This window comes from Dasypus novemcinctus, chromosome 7 (assembly GCF_030445035.2).
Source record: "Dasypus novemcinctus isolate mDasNov1 chromosome 7, mDasNov1.1.hap2, whole genome shotgun sequence".
Classification (NCBI taxonomy): domain Eukaryota; kingdom Metazoa; phylum Chordata; class Mammalia; order Cingulata; family Dasypodidae; genus Dasypus; species Dasypus novemcinctus.
The window spans coordinates 43,966,706-43,993,102 of record NC_080679.1 but is presented as its reverse complement, the minus strand read 5'-3'; the positions used below and the strand labels follow the sequence as shown (position 1 = coordinate 43,993,102).

The 26,397-nt window shown below is 34.5% G+C and overlaps 1 protein-coding gene across 4 annotated transcripts in view; it reads right to left on the bottom strand.

Annotated features, from left to right (window-relative positions):
- TRAK2 (trafficking kinesin protein 2) overlaps positions 1–26,397 on the bottom strand; it is a 64,410-nt gene that overhangs the window by 13,930 nt on the left and 24,083 nt on the right. For all 4 annotated transcript variants that reach the window (XM_004458899.5, XM_004458901.4, XM_004458902.5 and 1 more), the window contains exons 2-9: positions 21,674–21,952; positions 12,824–13,018; positions 5,740–5,816; positions 4,060–4,176; positions 2,834–3,043; positions 2,166–2,244; positions 791–921; positions 305–379 (exon numbers count right to left, since the gene is read on the bottom strand). In XM_004458899.5, the coding sequence (XP_004458956.2) occupies positions 305–379; positions 791–921; positions 2,166–2,244; positions 2,834–3,043; positions 4,060–4,176; positions 5,740–5,816; positions 12,824–13,018; positions 21,674–21,764 (975 nt within the window). In that variant the 5' untranslated portion in view covers positions 21,765–21,952. The remainder of the gene's footprint in view (positions 1–304; positions 380–790; positions 922–2,165; positions 2,245–2,833; positions 3,044–4,059; positions 4,177–5,739; positions 5,817–12,823; positions 13,019–21,673; positions 21,953–26,397) is intronic.

Genomic DNA, 26,397 nt, shown 5'->3' with positions numbered 1-26,397 from the left:
TTCTATATGATTCTAGAGTACTCAACCATCGTAAACAAGGAGTGCCCCACCTTATATCATCTGACATACCTGCAAAACACTTACTAGTAGAAATTACCTCATTTTAAAAATAGTTGGCTTGGTTAAGACCACATATTCCTAAAGAATTATATAAAAGTTAAGGCCAAACCCCGTAATTTATCTTAATCTTTTTAAAATCTGGTAATCATTCTTTAATAATTTTTATTCATGAAGATTAAAGAGACTATTCATGCCCCCTCCCCACCATCCCGTACAAAAGATAAAGTGAAATTTTTATCATTACCTCCATTGTTAGTTGCCTTTGAGCATCCTTGGAAGCTTGTAGGTGAAGTCTCAGTTCTTCCTTCTCGATCACATGCTAACAATATTAAGAGACACTTGAAGCTTTCCCATGTAATATATACTCTTTCTCTATCACTTTCTAAGACATATTAAGAGTTTCTCTCCAAGTGTATAAAGAGCTAGGCTTTCAAAAGTCAAAAAGGGCCTTCAAAAACAAAATTCATCATGGTGTTCAGGAGACAATAAGCATAAGCCACAATTACCATAACTTTCTGAGGAAAACAGAATCCCATTTTACAGAGATATATAGTGACTTCAAAGCAGTTATCCACAATATTTAATGAGAGAGCAAAGATTAAAACTGCAATCAGACTAAAAACCATGTTTATTATGCTTCATATATCTAGCACCTGGCAGAGTACATGGTACAAGGTACCTAGATATTAGATACTTAATAAACATCTGCTGAATGAATGAGTAAACCCACTTCTTTAAGTTTGTGCTGAAGATCTACAATCTGAGACAGGAGAGTGGATATTTCTTCTTGGTATCGAATCAGTTCATCACTCTTCCCTGACAATTCTTCAGTCATTCTGGACATCTGAGCATTTGTTTCACCTTGGAAGCAAAGTGAAAATTTAAAAATATAAATGTAGAGTAGAGGTCAGCAAACTACAACCTGTGAGCCAAAACCTATTTTGTCACAAAAGCTGGACTTTCATTAATAGATTTTCCCTTAACACACGCACACACACAGAGCTAGAAAAACCAATAGGGCAAAACAAGGGTTCTTCTGAAATAGACTAACACTGGGAATTGAATAGGAGGCAATGAAATTAAAGACCGAGATAACTTGTAAAAGGTAAGCAGGAAATTTGCTCTAGTTCTTTTTTGTGTGAAAGACAAGAAGGCTGAAAGGAGGGAGAGGTGAATTACATATTTCTGCAAGTGCCAAAAGGTAATCTCATTTATATTTCTGAGAACTCTTTAGGGACATAAGTAAAATTCCACACACAAAAAAGAAAATTATAGAACCTCTAGAATTCCACTGGGAAATAAATATTTCATATAAAAAGTGACATCTAAACACAAACAGCAAAACTATTTGTCAGGGCCATATAAAACTTTTTAAAAGGAGAGAAAAGCCTCTAACACTTCAAAGGATGGGAATAAGGAGGTGGGAGATCTGGATCTAAGCTCTTGGGCAAATCATTCTCCTGTTTTTTAAAGTGTAAAAGGTGGGTTAATGATAGTGGTGGTAAAGGTGACTCAATGTAGCTTCCTACTGGATTTCTAATATTTTGTTATGCCACAGCCCAAATGAATAAATGTGATGCTATTTTCTCTTTTAACACAAACAGTTTTACATTTTAATGAAATTAAGTATCTTTCTCTAGTGAAGTCAATCTTTCCCAACTGATTTGTTTTAAAAGATTATTTAGTTAACATTATCTCAAATCAATACAATTATCTTCATAGATACACAGGCCCTGGCTCTGCCACATACCAGTTCCTGACATTGCCAAATCAATCCTCCAATAGGTCTATTTTCTCATCAAACAAATGAGAGCTCTGGATCCTTTCACACTAACATGATATAATTTTATTTATATAAATACAGATCTTTATTTAATGACGATGGCAATTTAAAACAAAGATACTTAAAAATTAAGTATACTATTTATTTATTTAGGATTGTGGGCTCAAGGTGATATTCCAAAATTTCTAATAACTTTTTTATTTTGAATGATAAATTATTTCTTGAGATTCTTTTACTGAAACCATTGATCTAATCTCTAAGGTGAAAAAAGTTTACTAAAGGATCACCTAAAGACTGCAAAAAAGAATATGTTAAAACTTACGAAGTTCTTTAACACAGTCACTGACAAGCTGTTGTTCCTTCTCTTCATAGGTAATAGTTTCTGTCTTTATGTGACAAGCCTTCAAGAAAAAAAATCAGCATGAGATAATAACTTCTAATGACTGCACAGGATTAACTATAAAAACCTTTAATTCTCATTTGAAGACTAATAAGGAAAAAAAAAATAAGCTCCACCTACCATAAAATAAAGGAATGAAAAAGGATTTAAGTGTCTCCCTCTCACCCTTCTCAGGGCCTCTGCACATGCCTAATGATCACCATCCCGTCCCATACATTATAGCTTGGCTAATATTTAATTAGCCTCAGCTAGGTCTCTGCTATTGTACAAGCTCATGAAACCTTGTAATTTCCCACTATAGTTCTTGTCATAGTTGTAATTATTTATTTATATAAGCTCCACAAAATACATATTTTATGCTATGGTTTTCTCTATTTCATCTGTTACCATGTATTATCTACCCATTTTTCAGTGGTATCTCAATTATAATGGAAGGCAAATACATGTGCCTGGTCTGCCACCCCCTAACTGGAATGTCAATGGCAAATCCTTAGTTTGTTCCAATTATGTCTATTTACTTTGGTACCACCTCTACATAAACCTTATATATCCTTTAAAGTACAGGAAAATCAGAATTAGGGTAAATGTGCCTTCGATCGAAGAGCCATATTCTCTTCTTCCAGTTCTTTGAGCTTTTCTTGAAGCATGTCCAACTGCAGTAAACCTTGAGATAAGCTAAAAGACTCATTGAACCGAAGAGGTGTAGAACAGCTGGAATCAGTTTCACTCTCTTCAGAAGCAATGGAGACAATTCGAAGTAACTCATCTTTCTTGGATAGCTCATGCTGCAGCTGATTAACCTGTACATAAAGAGGCTCATTTATAAGGTGTTCTTTATTTTGCATTATTTACATACAATATGGCTTCTATTTAATGAAAAAGTTTCTCTCATCATAAAACAAGTAATTAAATCAGCTAATTTTACTGACAAAGTAACAAGTGCTAAAAACAATACACCCCAGATACTTCCTAAGCTACAGTTTTAGAGTTTTAATTAAAAATACAGTTTTTCTCTACCAAGGAAGAAGTCAATTTTCATATTCTAGATAACAGAAATATAGTATGAAAATTTCAAAAGATAATGATACATCTTCAGTGAAAACAACAAAAACAGAAGAACCTTCAAAGTATTAGAACAAACCCTTACACTTCAAATTGTCTACCCAAAGGCTTATACTTTTAAGCTGTATATAATTCTGTATATCTTCCTAGGAATACTGGCTTTAGTTCTAGAGAATAAATATTTCAATATAAAAATTTCAATATAAATCTTATAACATATTTATAAAATAAAAATGAAAAAGGGTACAAGTAAAAAGCTATATAAAATATGAAGTTTAACCATTCAAGGTAATTTTTAAAAATCACTTCTCAGTAAAAAATACTTGTTGCTATCAAATAAATATGCTTTCAAAATTTTCTTTTCTTTTTCCTTTCTTCCTTTGTTTTGGTTCTGTTTTTAAACAAGGATATCTACACCTATTGTTTGGGGATCTAGTATTAAAATAAATTTAAGATAAGATCCCACACAATATCTGCCAAAAAAGGTGAAGATAAAGCATGAGAATCTAAACAGTGTGCCAGAAGTACTATAGATCCTCAATACAGGCTTTTATATTAAGTAGAGCTACATGAGTCTCCTCTCTACAATAATATTCCATTTTTTCCCTGGCTGATTCAATGATTGTCAATGAAGTCAACATGTAGCAGTGTTATTTACTGACTGTCATCACTTCAGAGACACCCAGTAGAATTAAGTACCTCCACTGCCCAATAGATAATTACCACTTGTCTCAAATACTTGTTAAAGGCTTACTTGATCAAAGGCCTGTCCCAATTGTTCCTCCAGGGCTTCATTCTGTTCAGACAAGACATGGTTCCGCTTTAAGAGAGCTTGTCCAATTCGAGCAGCTAGCTCCAGATCGCGATCCCTCTGTTAAAATACCAATATGCCTTTTCTTTGAGTATTTAAATGATAGTTCAGAAATTCTTCAATTTTGCTAATCTCAAAAACAATGTCCTGGAGAGCATCAAGATTCATTTTAATATACAGACACCACAAATGAGTGTAGGGCCTGTTACACAAGTGGTGTTGAATAAATACTGGCCAAATAGATGACTACTATAGTTATAAGTGCAAGAGAGCATCTCTTATCTTGATGTCAAGTGACATTTATTGGTCACTCTAGTAAATCGGAGTCCAGTAACTTGATCTTTAAACTACAGTAAAAGTTCAATAAATATTTGTCTATCCAGCGTGGTAATGATACAGAACTAGGTTTTTAAGCAAATGATATGGGGATCAGGTGGGTATGTTAAAAAACAGTTCCATATATTTTTTTAAAAGTTCCATTTTAGGCAAAGAAATGCATTCATTCAGAGCCAGATGTTTGGATGAAAGCTCTACAAGACCCCTGTTGGCTGGGATGTAAAATAAAATAGGGGATATAATATTGCAAGTTTTGAGGCTATGTGGTTCTGCCTAGAGTAAAGAGAGTCTAAAGATGTTGGTGGAAATGACAGAGAGAGAGACTTGTAGAAAAGCCAAGCAATAGGCAAGAGTTATTTTTTCTCGGTAGATGGTGATACTTAATAAGGGCATAAGGAGTCTCAGATATGCAGGGGTGGTGATGATTGTATTTTGTGGGAGGGACAACTGTCAACTTATATCTAACTGCCTTATATATATAAGTATGGGTTCTGCTTACATTAACCACTGTAAGTAAAATTAAGCTTTTATCATTTTACTCCATAGCACATGAAAACAAGTGGTTGGATTATATTCAAAATTTCAAGGCCCATTTGGAAACGACCTCTTTTCAAATATAGACTAAGTAGCATATATAGAGATCGTTCTGGGGACTGGAAGGAGTGAGGAGAAGGATACTTCAAAAAGAAAGGCAGGGGAGTGGATGTAGCTCAGTGGTTAAGTGCCTGTTCCCATGTATGAGGTCCTCCTGGGTTCAATTCACTCCCCAGTACCTCCTAAAGAAAAAAAAAAGGCAGTTCTCAGAAAGGCGGTGCATCAGATCAACTGAGGTTGAGGTCAGGGAAAGGTCTTTATGACTGCCAACTGGAAGAGATACACTACATATATTAAAAATGTCATGGACAAATTAAGTCCCAATAATGGTCCTAAGCTGAAAGTAAAAAGGGGAGATGCTCCAAACTGCAGGTGCTATTTTGAAATGGAGCTGCTTCTTGAATGGGAAACTCTGTTCCAAGGGTGAATAAGAACAGAAAAAAATTTTTTTTTATTTGAAAAAAGATTAAGGCTTTTCTGGGACAGGGAGATCAGCCAGCAACTTCACAACAATAAACTTCAGGAACCATTCTGCTGGGAATGCCAGTCAGTATGCCAGTTGTGCCAATTATAACAACTTTATACAAAAAACTCCATAGTATAAACATCATTTTTCATTTGGTGTACATATGATCCCAAAAGATCTTCACATTTTAGCCTTTTGAACTGGAGAAAGAAAAGACAAACTCCTACCTCAGCCAGGAGATGTGTAACCATGTCAATGTCATTATAAGTTTTGGTCATCTGCTCCACCCTGTCTGTGCCTAGAACTAAGATAATTGAAAAGAACTGTTTATAGGCTTTAGGAATAACAAAGTTTTAACTATTCAAAACAAAGAATATCTGGCTTTGACAAAAGCCAACCACGGGAATAAGTACATACATGGCAAAAGAAAAGGAAACAAAGTTTATTTAGACACTCAGAACAATTATTATAATTATTACAAACAAAATGAACATCATACAATGAATTAACAAAGTACCACATATTACAAGGCAGTCACCTCCTGACTAACCTCCCCCTCCTCCAAGATGCGAACCCCCGCCCACTCAGATTTGAGAATGGATTAAATAGCATTATATCCTAATCCAAATTAAAATTACTAAGGAGTGGGTTAGTAAGGGGTTATGCTATTACAACAGACTTTAATTAGAATCTAAAGTGATTACCTTGAACTTCTATGACTGCCTACCATACAAGCCAATATTAATAAGCAAATAATTGGACTAGTAGGACTTTTTGTAGTTCAGTTGTGAACCATAATGTTTAAGCTTAACCAAAACCCTTTATATTTACAATAGTCTTATTCCTATCTAGGAACTGCTATAAAATAAACCATATCTTAAACAATTAATTGCATAAATCAAGCTCAATATTCCTGTACTCAATAGGTTCAGCAACCATCAACACACTTGGATAATTTATTAGATCCAAAGAAAAGGACAATGATGCCACAGTTACAATAAGCAGTACCTTTTAGAGCTAATGATGCAAAATGAAAGATTGATCTTTTGACTCTGGTACACATAAACATGATATGTTACTCCAGCATGTGGATTTGTGTTTGATTTAGAATGATTTCATAGTTTACCTTGAAGTGTGAAAAGAACAGAGACTCTGAAGAAGACAACTTGAATTCACATATATGAGTGTGCTTAAATAAGCTATTTAAACCTCTGATATTCAGATTCCTAATTATATAAAATGGAAGTACCAACATCTATCACAAGGTAATTGGGAGAATTAAAGTATTTAGAAAACTAAGTGCCATACAACTTTATAGTAATATGTAAAACCAATAGCTGTGCACTATAAGTCACACTGGGAAAGAGAAAGAAAAAAGGAAGGACACGGTAATATGGTAAAGAAATGTATAGAGAAACGCATGTTATAGTGAGGAAAAACTAACATATTTCCTGTAAATGCTTAGTCTGAGAATTTAAACTGAACCTTAAGAAATCCTTTAGTTTCATGATATTTTCTTGTGAAAAATTATGTGACATGTTCAAGACCATGAAGCAAGGTATTAAAGAGTGGTAAAGTTGAGATTATAATATGAAGGTGATAATATTTATCTCGCCAGGTCATTACAAAATCTTGTCTTTTTACCCCGTGAAGGGCTGGCTCTTTGCACCATGCTGCTGTTTCCACAACAGTTCCATTAAGACAAAAGGCCTTAAAACTGATGAAATACCAGAGTACGCATTGTGAACACAAATGGTATAAAAAACCATAGATCCTAATTTTGTGTTTTTAAAGTGTGAATATACAATGGTGGTGGGAACTGAGAATGGCACAGCCACTGTGGAGGACTGTTTGGCAGTTCCTAAAGAAGTTGAATATAGAATTGCCACATGAACCTGCAGTACCACTACTGGAAGAAGTGAGAGCAGTGACATGAACAGGTATCTGCACCGAGGTTCATAGTGACATTATTCATGATGCCAAAAGTTGGAAACAACCCAGGTGTCCATCAACAGATGGATAAATAGACAAACTGCAGTTTCTCAACATGATGGAATATTATGCAGCTGTAAGAAGAAATGAAATCGTAAAGCATATGACAACACGGATGCATCTTTTTAGTTTTTGTTTATATTTTCGATTATTAAATACACAAAATGAAGTTTAATAAAAGTGTGAATATAGACATATATTAGATATATAGAGACATGAGAGAGTCTAGAAGGATATTAAAACATTAATAGTGGTTATTTCTGGGTAGGAATTATGACTGATCTATTGTCTTCTCAGTTTTTTTTGCTAATTTTCCATGAACAAACCCAGAAAACAACAGCAACCTTTCAAAGAGGTTTCAAAAAGCAAAAATGAATTTCCAAATGCTTATTATTGCAAAGTTGTTAGGTAATGCAACCAGAATTCCCCAATTTTTATTTTTTATGAGACAGCCCATATATATATTATATAAAATACATATATGAGTCCCAGATCCTTACCCAAAGGCTGGTATACCTCAGTTGCACAGAGAGATGTTAGTCACAAAGCTGATAGGAACACAGTGGTTCCTCTCCGCAGCCTTATCAGTTCTGTCTGTCTTCTCTTCCTTAACACAATACTCCTGATAAAGACTTGTTGCTTGGTTTGATTCCAAAGTACTCAGGGCAAAGCTCTTAAGTGTTCTCTTGGCATTGAGGCACTGTGATTAAATGCTTTAAAAGGCACAGGCTAATTCTTCACTGTAACTAAGAATGTAGAAATAGCCATGCAGGTGGCTTTATTAAAATCACTCTTATCAAATCCCATTTTCCCTTCAGCTCTCAACTGTTAAAATAACAGCGTTAAATGGTACAGAAATTAGCAATGGTCATTGCTATAAGTTGAACCACATGAACTTTTCCCCCAACTCTTGAAAAAAAATATCGGGAAGATGATAAGCATTTCTACAGAAGAATTTTACAGCTCAGTTTTCCAATAATGTTAATTAGTGCTCAACATTTTTGGTGTAATATTTAGGAAAGCTACTGTTCCTGAAAAAAATATGGGGCAGGAGGGGTCAATATACATAAACACTTACTAATTTTACTTAATGCTCTACTTTTACATAACTTCAATGTTAATTCAGTTTAATATCTCTCTGTGATTTATGAGACAATGCTCAACAGTTCTCTCATATATCCCTTTTCAAAATCTAGAGTTATCTACCATAAATACTCATTTTAAAGACTTCTAAGGACTTGTAACCTTTCATCATTCTCTAAACCCACCCCCAACAAAAACATCCACACTGCATAATAAAACCTGCAGTAGCTCCTGACAAATATAGTAGGTATTTGTCAACTCCCTGCTGAGCATCAACTCCCTCTCCAACTCCAATACAGAGGATATTTCTGTAATATAAAAAAATTGCCTTCAAAAAAACTAAAACAGAACAAAAAGGAGACTGATGTTACCATATATGGCAGCCGTTCTCAAATGGATTCCAGAAGCGAATTAAACCCTACAGATAATGGTTTGAGTGACCATTTTCTCAATCCTCCCAAAGATAGTACAAAGTCAGTTCATGATGCATTAGGTGATAATGAAATCTATTTTGCAATACATGCTGTGTTAGGGTTCTCCAGAAAAACAGAACTGACAGGAGATATCAGTAAATATTATAGACTTTATAAAATTGTCTCACACAACCATGGGGGTGCATGAGTCCAAATTCCGTAGGGCAGGCTGCAAACCAGGAACTCTGATCAAAGTCCTCGATAAGCTCCCCAGGAGAAGCTGTCTGTCTGAAGGAGAGGTGGGAATTCTCTCAGAATGCTCAAATCACTTCTCCTTTTAAATAAAGCCTTTAATGGTTTGGATGAGACTTCTCTCATTGCTGAAGGCAATCTCCTCAAGGTTGATTGTAGGAGTAGTCAGACATAGATGCAATCAACTCACCAATGATTCAAGTTCAGGAAATCTCCTTCTAATTCAATCAGCCCAGTGCTTGCTTGAACAAACAACTGGGCACCATTACCTAGCTGATTTGATATATTAGCCTAACCTTAGGGGATATGGGCTAATTCTCTTGTTGAACTGGTTGAGAAGAGCTAATCTAGGGGAATTATAAATCTGTTAGTCTCTGTGACCTGGTTTATGGTTAAAGTCTCCTGAATATTATCAGTCATATTTCTTTTCCTACCAATACAAGTCAATATTTTTGATGGCAGAAATGAGGAAAGTAATACCTACCGACCAGAAGTAATAATTTCTGTAATTGTATTTCTCTGCAGAATTGTATACCCTCTCTAATGCCTTAATTCCCCAATTAATGTCAGGGAAATGGCCATTTATCTTTGGTTGACAATGCCTTATATCAGGTTCTCAAACCTGAGTGTGTATCAGAATCACCAAGAAGACTTACCAAAACAAAGACTATTGGGTCCCACTCTTGAAGTTCCTGAGTCTGCAGATCTAGAGCGGGGGTCCAGGATGTTGTATTTCTAATAAGTTGCCAAGCAATGCTGTTGATGGCCAGGGTCCACATTTTGAGAACCATTGCCGTCAATAAAACACTTCTATGACCAATCATTTTTACTCCTCTTTTTCTTATGTGCTACGAAATGGTGCAGGTGCTTCCCTCTTCCCAAATAAAAAATACCCTGAATGGTAGGTACAGTTTCTATTTTCAGTCTTTACATGAACCAATGGTGCATTCTGTCATGGTGTATTCTACTGAACTGTGTACCCCACAGTTTTAGAATTCTGTTCTGTATATAAAACATCCTTTTAGCATCTTAAACTTTGCATGTACGTGGCAGTGAGTTAAGTGGAATTATTATTTTTTGGACCCACTCACTGTTCTCAAGTGTTCTATTTTTAAAGTAAACAGTCTCTTTCTGGTTTGGTGGAGGCTTCAGAGAACCACCTTTCCCTCAGGTGAGATGGGTACCAAACCCGAAATATTGCCCATATTTCCTTCTAAATCTCTCTATTTTCTTCTCCTCACAGCTCTATTTCAATTTCTTTCATTATGTATTATATAAATAAAGAAGAAAGTCCTTCTGCTGGTACCACCTCTTTCTATTAGTTGTTAAAATTTATTTTAATGAGTGCTAAGTGCCCTCATGTGAGGGCCAGGGCACATAATAATTATTCACAACCACAAATCTAGAGTTCTCAAAGAATAGAAAATTGTGGTAAACAGTAGGAGAATGTTTTATATTTTGGCTTTTAAACCTTGGTCAATTTGCTAAACAAAGTAATTCACTTATCTTTTACATTCAAAAGATGCAAATTCATAGTGAATGAAGTTTGTTTATATTTGACTAAACCATTAGCCCCCAAAATTAATACCATTAAACGAACTGAATTGCACGGCAGAGATAAATTTGCTTAATGATCTTGAGTATATCATAGAGTTCAATTTCCAAATTTTTGAAGTAAAAATAATATAATTATCATTATAAAGGGATAGTTTTCTAAAAACTTTCAGTACAGTTCTATATCATCCTATTAATCTCAAGTTTTAAAGTGCTTCTTTGAAAATTATGATTTGTTTGCATTAAGTCCTGAAAACCCAATAGTTTACAATTCATTTACCTTTTACTTTCTAGTCTCTTTATATAAAATTCATCCTAAAAGTAACTCCATTAAACCATGATCAAAGACACCTTTCTAGCTAGTTTTTACCTCCCAGTGGCTTACCAGACAAAGCACAAGTAAACAAAACAGCACTGCCTGTGTGACCTTATCAAAATAAAGGCAAGTTAAATTGTTCCTGATGAAATTTCAGTTTAACATTTTCCTCTCACAGATTTTAAAACTTCATGGAACACAGGAAAATGGAATTAAAAAAAAAAAAAGTATTCCTTCTAAAACATATTTCCTAGAAAATCTCAAACAAGCAACCTCTCAAAAATTAGAAAATTTTGGAAATCTTAAGAGCTTTAAGTCAGCTACTTAAGAGAAACATTAAGGACAGATATAGTTTTATTTGGGCTTTTTTGTATCCTATTCAAGTTTCAACTATATTTACAATTTGTTTTCTGAGTAGTTAAGCAGCCTGATTCTAGGAAAATTATTAAAATTAAGAATGATTACTATGATGTGGGGGTATTTTCGGGACTTGGAGTTGTCCTAAATGATATTGCAGGGACAGATGCTGGTCATTATATATCCTGTCATAACCCACTGAATGGACTGGGGGAGAGTGTAAACTACAATATAAAGTATTATCCATGTTATGCAGCAGTGCTCCAAAATGTATTCACCAAATGCAATGAATGTGCCACGATGATGAAAGAGGTTGTTGATGTAGGAGGAGTGGGGTAGGGGGAGTGTAGGGTATATGGGAACCTCTTATTTTTTTTAACGTAACATTTTGTGTGATCTGTTAACTTTTAAAAAAGATAACTACAAAAAGAAAAGGGAAAAAAAGCACTGATGCACTTACTGAGAAGATGTCTATAACCTGATGCAATCTCATATCTAATTCAACATTAAAAGAATTCTACAAACATATCAAGGCTGAATTTACAGAATTTTATTATATACTCTAACAGCTACTACGCACACATTTTTTATAGTGAATGATTTTTAAAAAAGGTAGACTCAGCTTTAATAGCAGATTTTTGGATTTGATCTAATGCAAGAAAGTCTTCAGATTTTATCATAAAGTTTAGAAACTGCTCTGTTTAATTTTGTCATTTCTAAGGACTTGGTGCAATTAGACCTATTTCTAGGACAATCTGGCTCAGCTTCTCACTGAAATAGTCTTTATGGGTCCTTATGTAAATAATGAAGATTACTATATAATATGTACTTATTTCTCCTTGCCATTATTAAAATTACTTCTGTATCTAAGAACTGTGGTTCTTAATAGTTGGCATAATTCTTGTGATTATTTTCAACAGGGAATATAAGAGTAAAAAAGGAAATGGCTCAGGATACCAACTACTGGGATAATAAATGTTGATAGAGAAAAAGGGATATTAAAATTTTCAACAATTTCATTACTTTCTTTTTTTTTAAGTTCCCCTTTCTACTCAGTCTGAAGAAAACATCAAATAAAAGATGGCAGAAATGGAAACATCTGAGTATGCTTACAATCCTGGACACCGAGAGTCATAAGAATGATAAACTTTCTGCATTCAAACATTACACAATTAGAATCATCCCTAATCATCTCTGATGATGCTTTAATGTTGTTAAATCAGTTCAAGTTAAAGTAGGTACACAATGAACAATGGTTACTAAATATATTTTTAAAAGTCAATACCAAGATATGCATGATCTTTATTTTAATGTGCAAACTCTAAAAGGGTTAAAAATACTCACTCATATAACGGAAAGTCTCTTCAGCAAGGACTGGAGAGAGAGCATCAGATGCATTTTGGTGCTGCTGTGTGGACTGAGTCCAGTCTTGGTTTTCATATAGAAAGAGAGAGTCTACTCTTAGTTTATACTGGGGAAGCTGTTCTTCTAGCAGACTCACCAGCTCAACTTCAGGGAGGTCCTCATTGGAGCAGACATCTAAAGAGGAGATTCCATGTAAATGAATCCAATATAATTCAATTTACTAGGCTACCAAGAAAATTCGTGAAGTTGGTTTTGTAAAAGTAGGACAACCAAAGAAACATCAGACAAGAACATTTTGCAATTGGTTTTTAATCAATGTATTCTGATACTACAGGTGATTTTTTTCTAGTTTTAAGATGCATACTACTAAAGTAAGAAAAACAATACTACAAATTTTAACTACATCCTAATTAAAAATATACTGCTTACTGAATGTTTTAAAAGTTTAAAATGAATTCACACACATTTCTTATTTCCCTTTTATCAATCTATTTATTGCTGTTTAAAAGAGCTCTGAGCTCAAATAACTTACATGCTTGGAGAAAAAAAGAGCAACATAAGCAACCAGCAGAAAACAGACAGCTGAAAAGAGCCAAAACTACATGCTTTTTAATAATAGATTTTGGACTCTATGGAAGTATTCTGCAACATCTGAAAAAATTACATTCTGAAAAAATTACATTCTAGCATATTCCCAGCAGCTAGAAATTTGAATGAAAGGGGAAAAAAAAGCATCCACATTTACTAAGCACTGGCCTGGAATAAGTATTTTATTCATTTTATTTTAAAGGTGATACACGTTTAAAACCCTAAATATGTGAGAAGGAAATAAAAAAGGGGAGAAAAAAAGCATTTCCTCCTAAAAGTCTACCTTAGCATTCACATGATATAAATTCATTATGTGGTGATAAGCATTAAATTTAAGCCAGACAGCTCCGGATTTGAGTCCTGGCTCAGCACATACCCTAAGGTGACTTTGGGAAAGTTACCTAACCTCTAAGTCTCAGTTTCCACATCTGTGAAATGGAGGCAATGGCAGTATCTGACACCTATCTCCATGGTTGATGTATGGATTAAGTGAGATAAATGTACAAAAAGTGCTCTTATACTTAGAGCACAATGCATGGCACATAGTGGAGGAATTCTCTAAATGCAAACTAGCTTTATTATTGTTTTCCTATTGAGTTTTTAGATCTAGAGAGCAAATCAACTCTGAGGTTGCTATAGCATCTAAATAATTACAGAATGTTGAAGGTGGAAACCATCCAATTCACTCTCCTGGATAAGGAAACTGAGACTTGAGAGATGAAGGCCTTGCTGGAGATCACTAGACATGTGCCTTGATTTCCTATCCAGTATTCTGCCCCTCAAACTCAGGGTCACTTCTTGTTACTCTGTTCATTTGCTAATAGGACAAAGGCTGACCATTAGTTCTGGAAGGAAAGTTCCTACATATTACATCTCATAACATACCAAATTAGTGCCATCAACCACCTAATTCCCCCAAGTGCCTAGTCCATGTACTGTCCATGGGCTATTGCATCAGACCTTGCTTCTAAACCTGACTCCTCTACTCATTAGCTATGGGTTCTTAGACACATGACCTATCCTTTCTGAGCCTTAATTTCCCGTTTAATAAAAGGAGAGAATCATTTACCTCACACAGTGGTAGTGTGTGCAGTGTAGTAAATGAAGTAATAAACAATGAAGGTACCTTGGATAATACTTGGCACAGGATGGGTGCACACTGAATACCTTTCATAATACTACTCTCTCACCTAAAACCCTCCCTCCATCTCTCAATACACTTGGGCTTTTCTGCCATTATGTGCTCCTGCATTCCTGTTCCCAATACTGTCTATCATTTAAAACTTCCCAAATTTAGCATTTTAACAAAGAAGGAGAGTTACTCCTTTTAACATGCTTAAAATACTAAGGCTTAAAAACAGGAAAAATAACAGGAGGTCCTATCAATCCTATCACTTTTTGTAAGAGAGCTGGTATTTCCTTTGTGGGTAGTGTAAAGAACATACTCTATCTCTGGCAAAGAACAACAAAGTACATTTTAAGAAAACAAACTATAAGTGAGAAAATTTCTACCACTTGGATCTTAACAATGATAATTTAATAGTTCAAATATAAGGAGGTTGCCAATAGCAGACATCCCTATTCACCCCAAACTATTGTTTTATCTGTGTTATAGCACTTATATTCAACTACTTGTCAGTAACCTCTAAATGCCACAAGTACACAATTCTATTTATGCAAAATTACTGAGGCTAGGAACTTCCATTTCTACCATGAAGGTGTAATTAGTAGAAACTTGCTCACCCATTATAAACAACCAGAAAATTGGACATTATATGAATCTACTGTTTTCAGACAATGGGACAACAGGCAGGACAAGACTATGACCTCTAAGAAAAGGAAAACAAATAAAGTGAGCCTACAACTGCATTGCCTTTCTGCTCAGAGGTATTTTTTAGACTATGGTACAGAGGGAAGGAACCCAAGTAAATCAAAGGCAAAGAACAACTACCAGGAGTGAAAAGTTGAACAAATCCTAAAGCCTATATAAGGCTAGGAGTGGTCTGAATTTCATCTAGCCAGAGAGAAAAAACCTCACTGAATACTTGGGACAATCAGTATAGATCCCAGAAGGGCCAGACCTAATTGTGGTAAGGTTGAATTAATGATAGAGTAAAGCATATTAGAGTATGGCCTAGACTGTAGTTAGAGACACTCTTAAGAAGGATTAAAAACAAATATCAAAAGGATTGACCTTGTCAGCAAGTAATTTAACCAAAACAATCTTAATGCTTTACTAAAGACAACAAGGGGAGTGGATGTGGCTCAAGTAGTGCCTACCTCCCACATGGGGGGTCCCGGGTTTGGTTCCTGGTGCCTCCTAAAGAAAAAAACAAAACAGACAACAAGCAAAAAGAAGAAGAAGAAAACTAGAAAAAAAAAATGAGCTAAAAAACAATGAACAAAGAGCAAAAACAAATAAGCAAGGAAGCAAATGTGGCTCAAACAATTGAGTGCTCGCCACCCACATGGGAGGTTCCAGGTTCAATTCCTGGTACCTCTTGAAGAAAAAACAGACAAACGAGTACAGACAATGACCAAACAGACAAGGCAGTGGGGCTGAGGGTGTGGCTGAAGAAAGACAACAACAAAATCCAAACACCCAACAATGTACCATTCATAGTGTTCAGCATTCAACAGAAAAAATTACTAGATATATAAAGAAGCAGCAAATTGTAACCCATAACCAGGAGGAAAATGAGTCAATAGAGATCCAGTAATACAGAGATGATAGAATTAGTAAGCAACAATGTTAAAACAGATATTATTAATATGCTCAAAGATTTAAAAAGAAAACATGAACCTAATTAAAAGAGAAATAGGAAATCTATCTATATGTAAAACTAAAATGGAACTTCTTGAGCTGCAAAGGGCAATAACTAAAGTTAAAAATCCACTGGATAAGATTAACAGAGTAGACATCCTTCAGAAGAAAAGAATATTGGTATAGAAGGCACAGCAATAGAAACCATCCAAAATGAACACAGAGAACGACTGGAAAAAATATGAACAGAGCCTCAGTGACTTGTGTCACAGTATTAAGCAGACTAAAATACATGCAACTGGAGTCTAGAAGATAAGAGAGGCAAGAGCAGGAAAACAATATTTGAAGAAACAATGGCCAAAAATCTTTCAAATTTAATTTAAACCATAAATCCATAGTTCAAAGTAGCCCAATACTCCCAAGCAGGATAAACACAAAGAAAACCACACAAGGCTAGCAATTAGGGAAATGCAAATCAAAACTATAACACGATATCATTTCACACTGATTAGACTGGCCACTATTAAAAAGTCAGAAAACTGTAAATGTTGGAGAGGATGTGGAGAGAGAGGGATGCTTATTTACTGTTGGTGGGAATGTATAATGGTACAGCCACTGTGGAGGACTGTTTGGCAGATCCTAAGGAAGTTGAATATAGACTTGTCATGTGACCCGGCATTACTTGATATATACCCAGAAGAAATGAAAGCACTGACATGAACAGACATCTGCACACCAATGTTCATAGCAGCATTATTCACATCCGCCAAAAGCTGGAAACAACCCAGGTGTCCATCAAGGGATGAATGGATAAACAAACTGTGGTGTATACACACAATGGAACATTATGCAGCAGTAAGAAGAAATGAAGTTGTGAAGGAAAGAACAACATGGATGAACCTGGAGGACATCCATGGTTCATCCATGGACATTGCTTGAGTAAAGCAAGCCAGATACAAAAGGACAAATACTGTATAACTGCAATATTTTGAACTAAATATATTGTGTAAATGCATGGCATTAATAATTAGAATATAGGGCACCAGAAAATAGAATGAGGTTAGAGAATGGGAAGCTTAAGTTTAATCTGCAGAATTGGCAAAAAAGTTATTTATAAATTTTGGGAAAAATGAATAGAAATGGCAAAAACATATCATGGTGTTTGTAACTAGCAGTGCTATTGTACGGGTATGACAATGGTTGAAAGGGAAAGTCTAAGGTATGTATATTACTAGAAGGAAAGCTAAAAACTGTAACATAGGACTCTATATGGTAGTAAAACCTCTTGTATTTAATAAAATACATGAATACGGGTGATGTTGCATATATGATTGTTTTCACAAAATATAAATACAAATATACTACAGAGAAGGAAAAAGAATAGTAGCAATGTATGGAAGGGCAAGCACAGAGAGAACGAGAAGTGATGAGTTTTTTTGTTGTTGTTGTTTATTATTATTATTATTGGAATAATGAAAGTGTCCTAAGAATGACTGAAGTGATGAATGCACAAATATGTGATTACACTGAATACCACTGATTGTATTCTTTGGGTGGGTTTATGCTTTATTAATATGTACCAATAAAATTGACTTGTTTAAAAACAAAACACAAGACATAACATAATAAAATTGCTAAAAGGAAAAAAAACTAAAACCCACACACACAAAAAAGTGACTAAAGAGAAAATCTTAAAAACTGAGAGAAAAAGGACAGGAATGATCTCAGACTATTCGTTGGAAATGAGGCAATGTAGAAGAGGCAATGTAGAATGAGGCAACGGAAGTCATTAAAGGGCATGAAAGGAAAAGAAGTCAACTTAGAATTCTGTCCCAGTAAAAATACCTTTTTAAAAAGGTGAAATAAAGACTTTTCAAGACAAGTAATAACAGAGACTATTCAGTGCCACCTTACCTATCTTACATGAAATATTAAAGTTCTTTAGATGAGAGAAAATGACACCTTTGGAAATTTCAGTCAACCAAAAAAAAAGGATAAAAAGTGATAGAAATAAGCAAATAATAATAAAAACAGTAAATTAGTAAAAATAATAGTATAAGCCTTTTAGTCTCACATTTTGTTAAATATATAAATAACTTTAAAGCAAATAAAGTAACAGTGTATTATGTATATAGCATATATTGAAATGTAAAAGGCATTACAACAACAGAACATAGGATGGTAGGGCAAAAGGAATAATACTGTTGCAAAGGTATCACTTCATGAAATAGTATGTTATATTAAGATATAGGCTTTAATAAATTAAAGATGGCTATTGAAAATCTAAAAAAAAGTATAGCCCATACACCAATATTGGAGATAAAATGGAATCCTAAAAAAAAAAAAAGGGGGGGGGAAATAAATGGAACTAGGAAGCAAATAAGAGCACAGCAGACTCAACCAAAGTGATAATTACATAAAACGCAAATCACCTAAACACAACAATTGGAAAGTAGGGATTATCGAACTAGATGAAAAAAAAAATAAGACCCAACTATAAGCTATCTATTGGTAATCCCTTTAAAGATTCAGGTAGGTTAAAAGAAGAGGATGAGAAATGCTTTCTTTATAAGAATAGATAAGTACTTCTTCAGAGCAGAAATGTGGTACTAGACTGACTTATTTTTCACTGTGCGCTTTTTAATGTGGAACAATGTGCATTTATTAATCTACTTTTAAAACTAATTAATAAAAATTAAGAATGGTATAGTAGTTTTCCAGGCTCTTTAATTTTTTTTTACACTTTTAAAAATTTTCAGCAAATTTCAAGGCTTTTGGAATTCTTAAGAGATCAAATGAAGAAACAATTCATCTGCTTTCTGCTTAATTTTATATTTTATGTAATTCTGATATTAAGTTACAATAAAATTATATAAACATTTTTTAAATGTTTTTTAAAAAACACTAAGTCTTCACAAACTTTTCCCAAAAACTAGAAAAGGGAACATGTCACACAACTCATTTTGAGGCTGGGATTAACCCAATACCAAAACCAAACAAAGACATTATACGAAAAGTGCAAAACAATAGTCCTCATGAACGTAGACACACACCTGAGCAAAATAGTAACAAAGCAAGTCTGCAATCTATAAAAAAGATAATACCTTGTGACCTAGTAGAGTTTTTCCCAGGAATGGGAGGTTGGTTTAATATTCAAAGTAATTCAACAGAATTGACCATACTAACAGACAGATGCACAACAGACATATGACAAAATTCAACACCTATTCATGATAAAAACTTCTTACCCAACTAAGAAGAGAAAAAAACTTTCTCAATTTGATAAACGGCATTCTCAAAAAACTTAACATCATACTGAGAGATAGGACTGAACTTTTTCCTAAGATTGGGGATATGGCAAGGATGTTAGCTCTCACCACTTTTAGTCAACAATACTGAAATCCTGGCCAGTTCAATAAGACAAGAAAAATAAATAAAAGGCATCTAGATTAGAAAGGAATACATAAAATGTAAAACTGTCTTCATTTGCAGATGGCATTATGGTATATGTAGAAATTTCTAAAGAATCTACAAAAAAATTACTAAAGTGAGTTAAGCAAGGTTGCAGAATACAATGTTAATATAAAAAAAATCAATTTCATTTCTCTATGCTAGTAACAGTTAAATGTCATTTATAGTAGCACCAAAAACCAAAACAATTAAGATTAAATTTAACAAAATATGTGCAAGGCCTGTACAATAAAAACTACAAAATATTAAGAGACATTAAAGACCTGAATAAATGGAATGAAATCTTGCTCATGGATTATAAGACTCAATATTCTTAAGATATCAATTCTCTAGAGAATCCATGTAATTCCATTAAAAATTCTAGCACTTTCGGTATAGAAATTGACAAGCTGAACCTAAAGTTTATAAAGAAATATTAAAGATATAGAATGGCCAAAATAATTTTTGAAAAAAAGAACAAAGTTGGTGAATTTATACTATTTCATTTCAAGATTTACTATAGATAGCAATCAAGACAATGCGATATTGATATTAAAATAAAGTCCAAAAGTAGACCCATACATATATGATTAAGTGATTTTTTATGAAATACCAAGGCCATTCAATAGGAGAAAGAGTGTTTTCAACAAATGTTACAGAAACATCTCAATATTAAAATGGAAAAAAATGAAAAACAAAAACCAGGGCCCTAGCTTCATCCCAAAATTAACTACAAAATTGAATCACTGATCTAAATGTAAAAACAAAAACTATAAAACTTTTAAAAGAAAATGAAGGAGAAAATCTTTGTGATCTTGAAGCATGCAAAGATTTCTTAGAAAGGACAAAAAAACATTAATTAGAATATCAAAGATTGATAAACTGAAGTACAAAAACAAAACTTTTGTTCTTCAGAAGACATCATTATGAAAATGAAAAGGCAAGCCTCAGACATAAAATAGCCACAATCCATTTATTTGACAAAGGACTTATACATGGAATATATAAAGAACTCTTATAATTAAACAGTAAGATGGCAAATATCCAATTAAAAAGTGGGCAAAATATTTGAATAGACAACTCAAAATAAGATACAGGAACAACCAATAAACATATGAAAAGATGGCCAATACCATAAGTCATCAGGAAATACAAATTAAAATCACAAAGATACCAGTACACACCTAATAGAATGGCTAACATAAAAGACTTATATTACCAAGTGCTGGTGATGACGTAGAGGTCAGCAAACTATGGCCTCTAGACTAAATCTGGTCCGCTGCCTGCTTTTATAAATCAAGTTTTATTGCAACACAATCATATTCAATTCTTCTATGTGTTATCTATGGCTCTTTTCTGCTACAATAGCTGAGTTTTATTGCACCTCAGCAATAAAAACGAATGATTTACGGAGACATGTCACAATCCCCAAATGGTTTTGCGGTAGGATCCCATGTTTAAATACTATAATCATATCTTCAGCAAACATAAATATTTACACTAAGTAGGGGTGAGTGAGTTAAGTCTACAAATAGTGCCACAGGTCAGATTTTGTGGATGAATGAGTTTTAGAGCCAAAGTTTAGAAAAAATTTTGAGCGTTCAAAGAATTTTTGGATTTAGTCTTACAGATAAGAGACAATGAGCCTGCACCTGTATTTATATACCCTCTAAGTCCTGAGAGTCTCTTATGTGCCAGGTACTGTTGTTAGATGCTTGGACGGTATAAAAATACAAGTAACTCTGGCCTTGCCCTGCGGAGATAAGAAGAGAGTATGACATAGTTCCTGCTTACCAGGGGCTCATATGTTACAGGGGAGTCAGACACAGACAAGGAACAGTACACAAGGCAAATTCTGATAATGCTATGGGAGACCAGGAGATGGAAAGAGTAATTCAGTATATCTCTGAGAAATCACATGCTAGAAAGGGAGGCTGGGCTTCATCATGGCAGGGCTTACATACTGGACTGAGACATTTGCAGTTTATCCTGTAAGCAACAGCAGTCTAATATTAGACCAAACTCACCAGTGATGCTCTCTGAGTCTCTATGATTGATATTCATGAGGTTTTCTTCACCTATTGGTGATGTAGAAATGGCATTCTGGGATTGACTCATGCAGGATCCGTTCTTGCTTTGGTTGAGGACAGCTTTGGTATGAATCAGAGTAAAGGAAATCCATCAAGCCATTCAATAAAGAAATGGATTTGGTCATAGGGATTTTTCCTTTTAAACAGATTTCTCTGATGAATTAAATGGCATCTGGAGCGCTGTCATGTGATTATCATACCTTGGATAGTCATGACCTAAAACAAAGAACACATCAAATGACTTCAGAATTCAGCATGTGTTTACTAACAGTAGTCCAGTTACCTGGAATATTTATAATTAAGAATGTTTTTCTAATGACACACACAACAATGAAGATGAATCTCAAAATAACTATTTTGTATGAACAAAGCCAGACAAAAAAGAGTATGTGCTTTATGATTCCATTTATATAAAATTCTAGAAAATGAAATTTATCTATAGTGACAGAAAGCATTTCAGTGACTGCCTGATGTTGGGGGAGAGCTAACTAAGAGGAAGGAGAAAAGTTTTAGGATGATGGTCTCACAAGTACATACATAAGCCAAAACTTACCTAATTTACATTTTAAATGTGTGCAGTTTAATGTAGGTTAATTATAATTCAATAAAGCTTATAAAAAGAAAAAGAAAAAAAAATTTTTAAGTAACCAACTGTTTAAAGTAAAAATAACAACAGCATGTGGGATTTACAACATACGTAGAGATAAAATGTATAACAACAATAGCACAAAGACCAGGAAAGGAAATATGGAAGTATAGATTTTAAGGTTTTATACTATACCCAAAATATAGTAAAATATCACTTAAAGTTAGACACTGTTAATTTCAAAAGCAACCAATAAAATAACTGAAGCAACCCATAACTCAAGAGGGAATAAAATGGAATAATTTAAAACAACATAAAATAGGGTTTCTCGAACCTGGCACTATTGACCTTTTGGGTTGTATAACTCTTCTGTAGTATGCACTGTAGGATGTTTAATAGCATTCCTAGCTTCTACCCACTAGATGATGGTAGGATTCTATTACCTCCACCACCTCCCCCCATGACAACCAAAAATGTTTCCTGATATTCCCAAATGTCCTCTGTAGGACTACATCACCACCAGTTGAGAACTACTGATATAAAAGACACTCGACTTTACTCAATTAAAATAAATACAAACGCACACAAGAAAAATATTTTTTCACCCATTAGATTAGCAAACATTAACATGTTATTGTATTCAGTGTTGAAGAGTGCAGAAAAAGATGCACTCTTACACGCTGCTGATAGAATTACACGCTGATAGAAGTGTAAATTGGTATAAGCTTTCAAAAAGGCTATTTGATAACATATAACAAATTTTTAAATATGTATATACCGTAAGTCAACAACTGTACCACTAGAAATTTATACCACGGATCTCTTCACAAAGCATGCCAAGATGTAGGCATAAGGATGCCCATACAGTATCGGTTTAAAAAAAAGAAGTGCACACACACAACTGGAATCAAAGTGTCCATAAGGAAATGGTTTGATAATGGCACCAACAGAAATACAATGTACCATACATATGCATACTAAAAAATATTAAATTGTGCTATCAGTTAGGAGGACTGTTCAATTTTAAATATAAGCCTAGCCTTAATCAAAAGACAGTCTCTACTAAATAGTCTCTAACAATGTGCTGTTTCTATTTATGGCTAATTCATTCTCATTCTCATGCCTACTATTTACAGGCATTATAAACTTTCAATGTTAATAAGAGTTACTTACCCTCAAGAAGTAGAAAGGGAAACAGTAAAGGAAACTGAAGAATGGCCACTAAAGTAGAAGAATAGAAAAGTACTCTCAGCAAAGACCAGGGAAGAGAGTTCTGAGGACAGGATGCGCAACCAAATTAAACATCATAGCAAAGTTAAAGAGGAAATTTGGTTTAAAGAAGGGGGTAGGGAGCCACAAAATCAATGGTGACCTTCCAGAAACGAGTTCAGTCAATAGGTTAGTGCTAAAGCCAGACTGACAGAAGTCAAGAAGCAAGATGATAAGAGTGGCATTTAATGAGTACAGACCAAGATTCCCAAAACCTAGACTTTCAATTTCCATGGGCCAGTAAAATTTCAAAAACTTTTGCAGTCATTGGTTTTGGGTTTTAATTTTTTTTATCATTACTATTACTTCATAATTGAAATGTCATTTTATTAATACAAGGAAGGAAGAAGGAAAGGGAGGAGGGAAGGGAGGGAGGAATGGAGCAAGGGAGGAAGGAAAAAGGATGTAATAGTATAAACAGCAGTCCTGTTCCCGCAAAAAGAACATATAATTTTACGTTGGCATGACAAAATTTTAATGTTTCTATATTTGAATTCAGAAAAGTTTAATACATAATTTCTCTTACTCTACTATATGTAATTATTTCCTTGAAACAAATTTGCCAATATAGGAATCTATACTAGCCAGGGCAATATGAAGTAAATCTCAAAATTTAAGTACTTTGATTTTAATCCCAGTTCTCAAAAATTCCTTTCCATAGTCCAAGATCAGTTTACTATAAGTTAATTGAATTTTTCCTCATATATCTTATTGCTTAGAATTGCCATTCTCAAATCATCACTGCAAGGGGAATGGGACTATTCTTGAATGAAACAGATAAAGATTCACTCCCAGAACTTGGGAGGAAGAAGGGGCAACCTCCCTTAGGTACACAATCACCTTGAACCAGAATAAAATAACAACTAGGGGTTCTGACAATAAAGACGGGGGAAATGATGATTCGATGATTCTTGGGTAGGCACCCAAATATACCTGCTACTTTTTTTTTTTTTAAGATTTATTTTTTATTTATTTCTCTCCCCTTCCCTGCCCCCAGTTGTCTGCTCTCTGTGTCCACTTGCTGTGTGTTCTTCTGTGACCGCTTCTATCCTTACCAGCGGCACCAGGAATCTGTGTTTCTTTTTGTTGTGTCATCTTGTGTCAGCACTCTGTGTGTGCAGCGCCATTGTTGGGCAGGCTGCACTTTCTTTCACGCTGGGCGGCTCTCCTTACAGGGCGCACTCCCTGTGAGTGGGGCTCCCCTACACGGGGACACCCCTGCGTGGCACGGCACTCCTTCTGCGCATCAGCACTGCGCATGGGCCAGCTCCACAAAGGTCAAGGAGGCCCGGGGTTTGAACCGCGGACCTCCCATGTGGTAGGCGGACGCCCTATCCATTGGGCCAAACTTCCCTATACCTGCTACTTTTTATAACATATATAATCTTTATCAAGATCTCTTTTTTAAAAAATATACTTAAAAATTATTTTAGCTATAGTTAGGTTACATAAATGTTACATAAAAAATGTAGGGTATTCCCAAATGCCCCATTCCCTACCCCTCCTACACTTTCCCACATTACAACATCCTTCATTAGTGTGGTACATTTGTTAAAACTGATGAACACATATTGAAGCATTGCCACTAAGTGTGGATTACAGTTTACCTTAGAGTTTAATCTCTCTCTTCTGCACAATTTTATAAGTTATGACAAGATATACAATGGCCTCATCAAGGCCTCATAAATTATAATACTCCATAGAGCCAGATTTATAGATTACGAATCCTTTATAGATATATAAATAGAAATTGCAAATGCAAATATATAAAAAAATAAAAACAGCTACTGTGGAACAGAGCCATTTAGTGCAGGGGTCAGGAAACTACTGCCCACAGGCCAAATTTAGTCTGCCACCTGTTTCTGTACAACCCATGAGCTAAGAATGTCTTTTGTATTTACAAATGGTTGGGAAAAAAATCAAAATAAAAATGTTTCATGATATATAAAAATTTTATGAAATACAAATTTCCATGCCCATAAATAGTTTTATTGGAATGCAACAACACTCATTAGTGATTCAAAGACTTTGTCAAGAAGGTGAAAAGGCAGCTCACTCAAGGGGAGAAAAATATTTGGAAACCACATAACTAATAAGGATATGATTTCCATTCTGTATAAAGAGATCATACACTTAACAATAAAAGAACAAGCAATCCAATTAAAAATGGACAAAAGACTTAAATAGACATTTCTCTAAAGAGGAAATACAAATAGCCAAAAAGCACAAGAAAAAATGTCCAATATCACTAGCTATCAGAAAATTCAAATCAAAACAATGAGATATAATCCCACACTGCACAGAATGGCCATTGTTTTAAAACAACAACAACAACAAAAACAGAAAACAACAAGCGCTGGGAAGATGTGGAGAAATAACACTCCTTCACTGTTGGTGGGAATGTAAAATGGTGCAGCCTCTGTGGAACTCAAGTTGGCGGTTTTTCAGGAAGCTAAATAAAGACTGGCAAATGATCCAGTAATTTCTCTACTGGGAATATCCAGAAAAACTGAAAACTGTGACACGAACAGACATTTGCACGCCAGTGTTCATAGTGGTGTTATTCACAATTGCCAAAGGATTAAAACAACCCGAGGGATGAGTGGATAAACAAAATGTGGTATATACTATGCTGCTGTAAAAAGAAACAAAACTGGGACACACATGATGACATGGAAGAACCCGGAAGACATTATACGATGTGAAATAAGCCAGACACAAAAGGGCAAATATTTCATGGTTTCACTAATATAAACTAAATACAAAGAATAAAGGTATGAGTTAAAACCTAGAGTACAGGTTATTA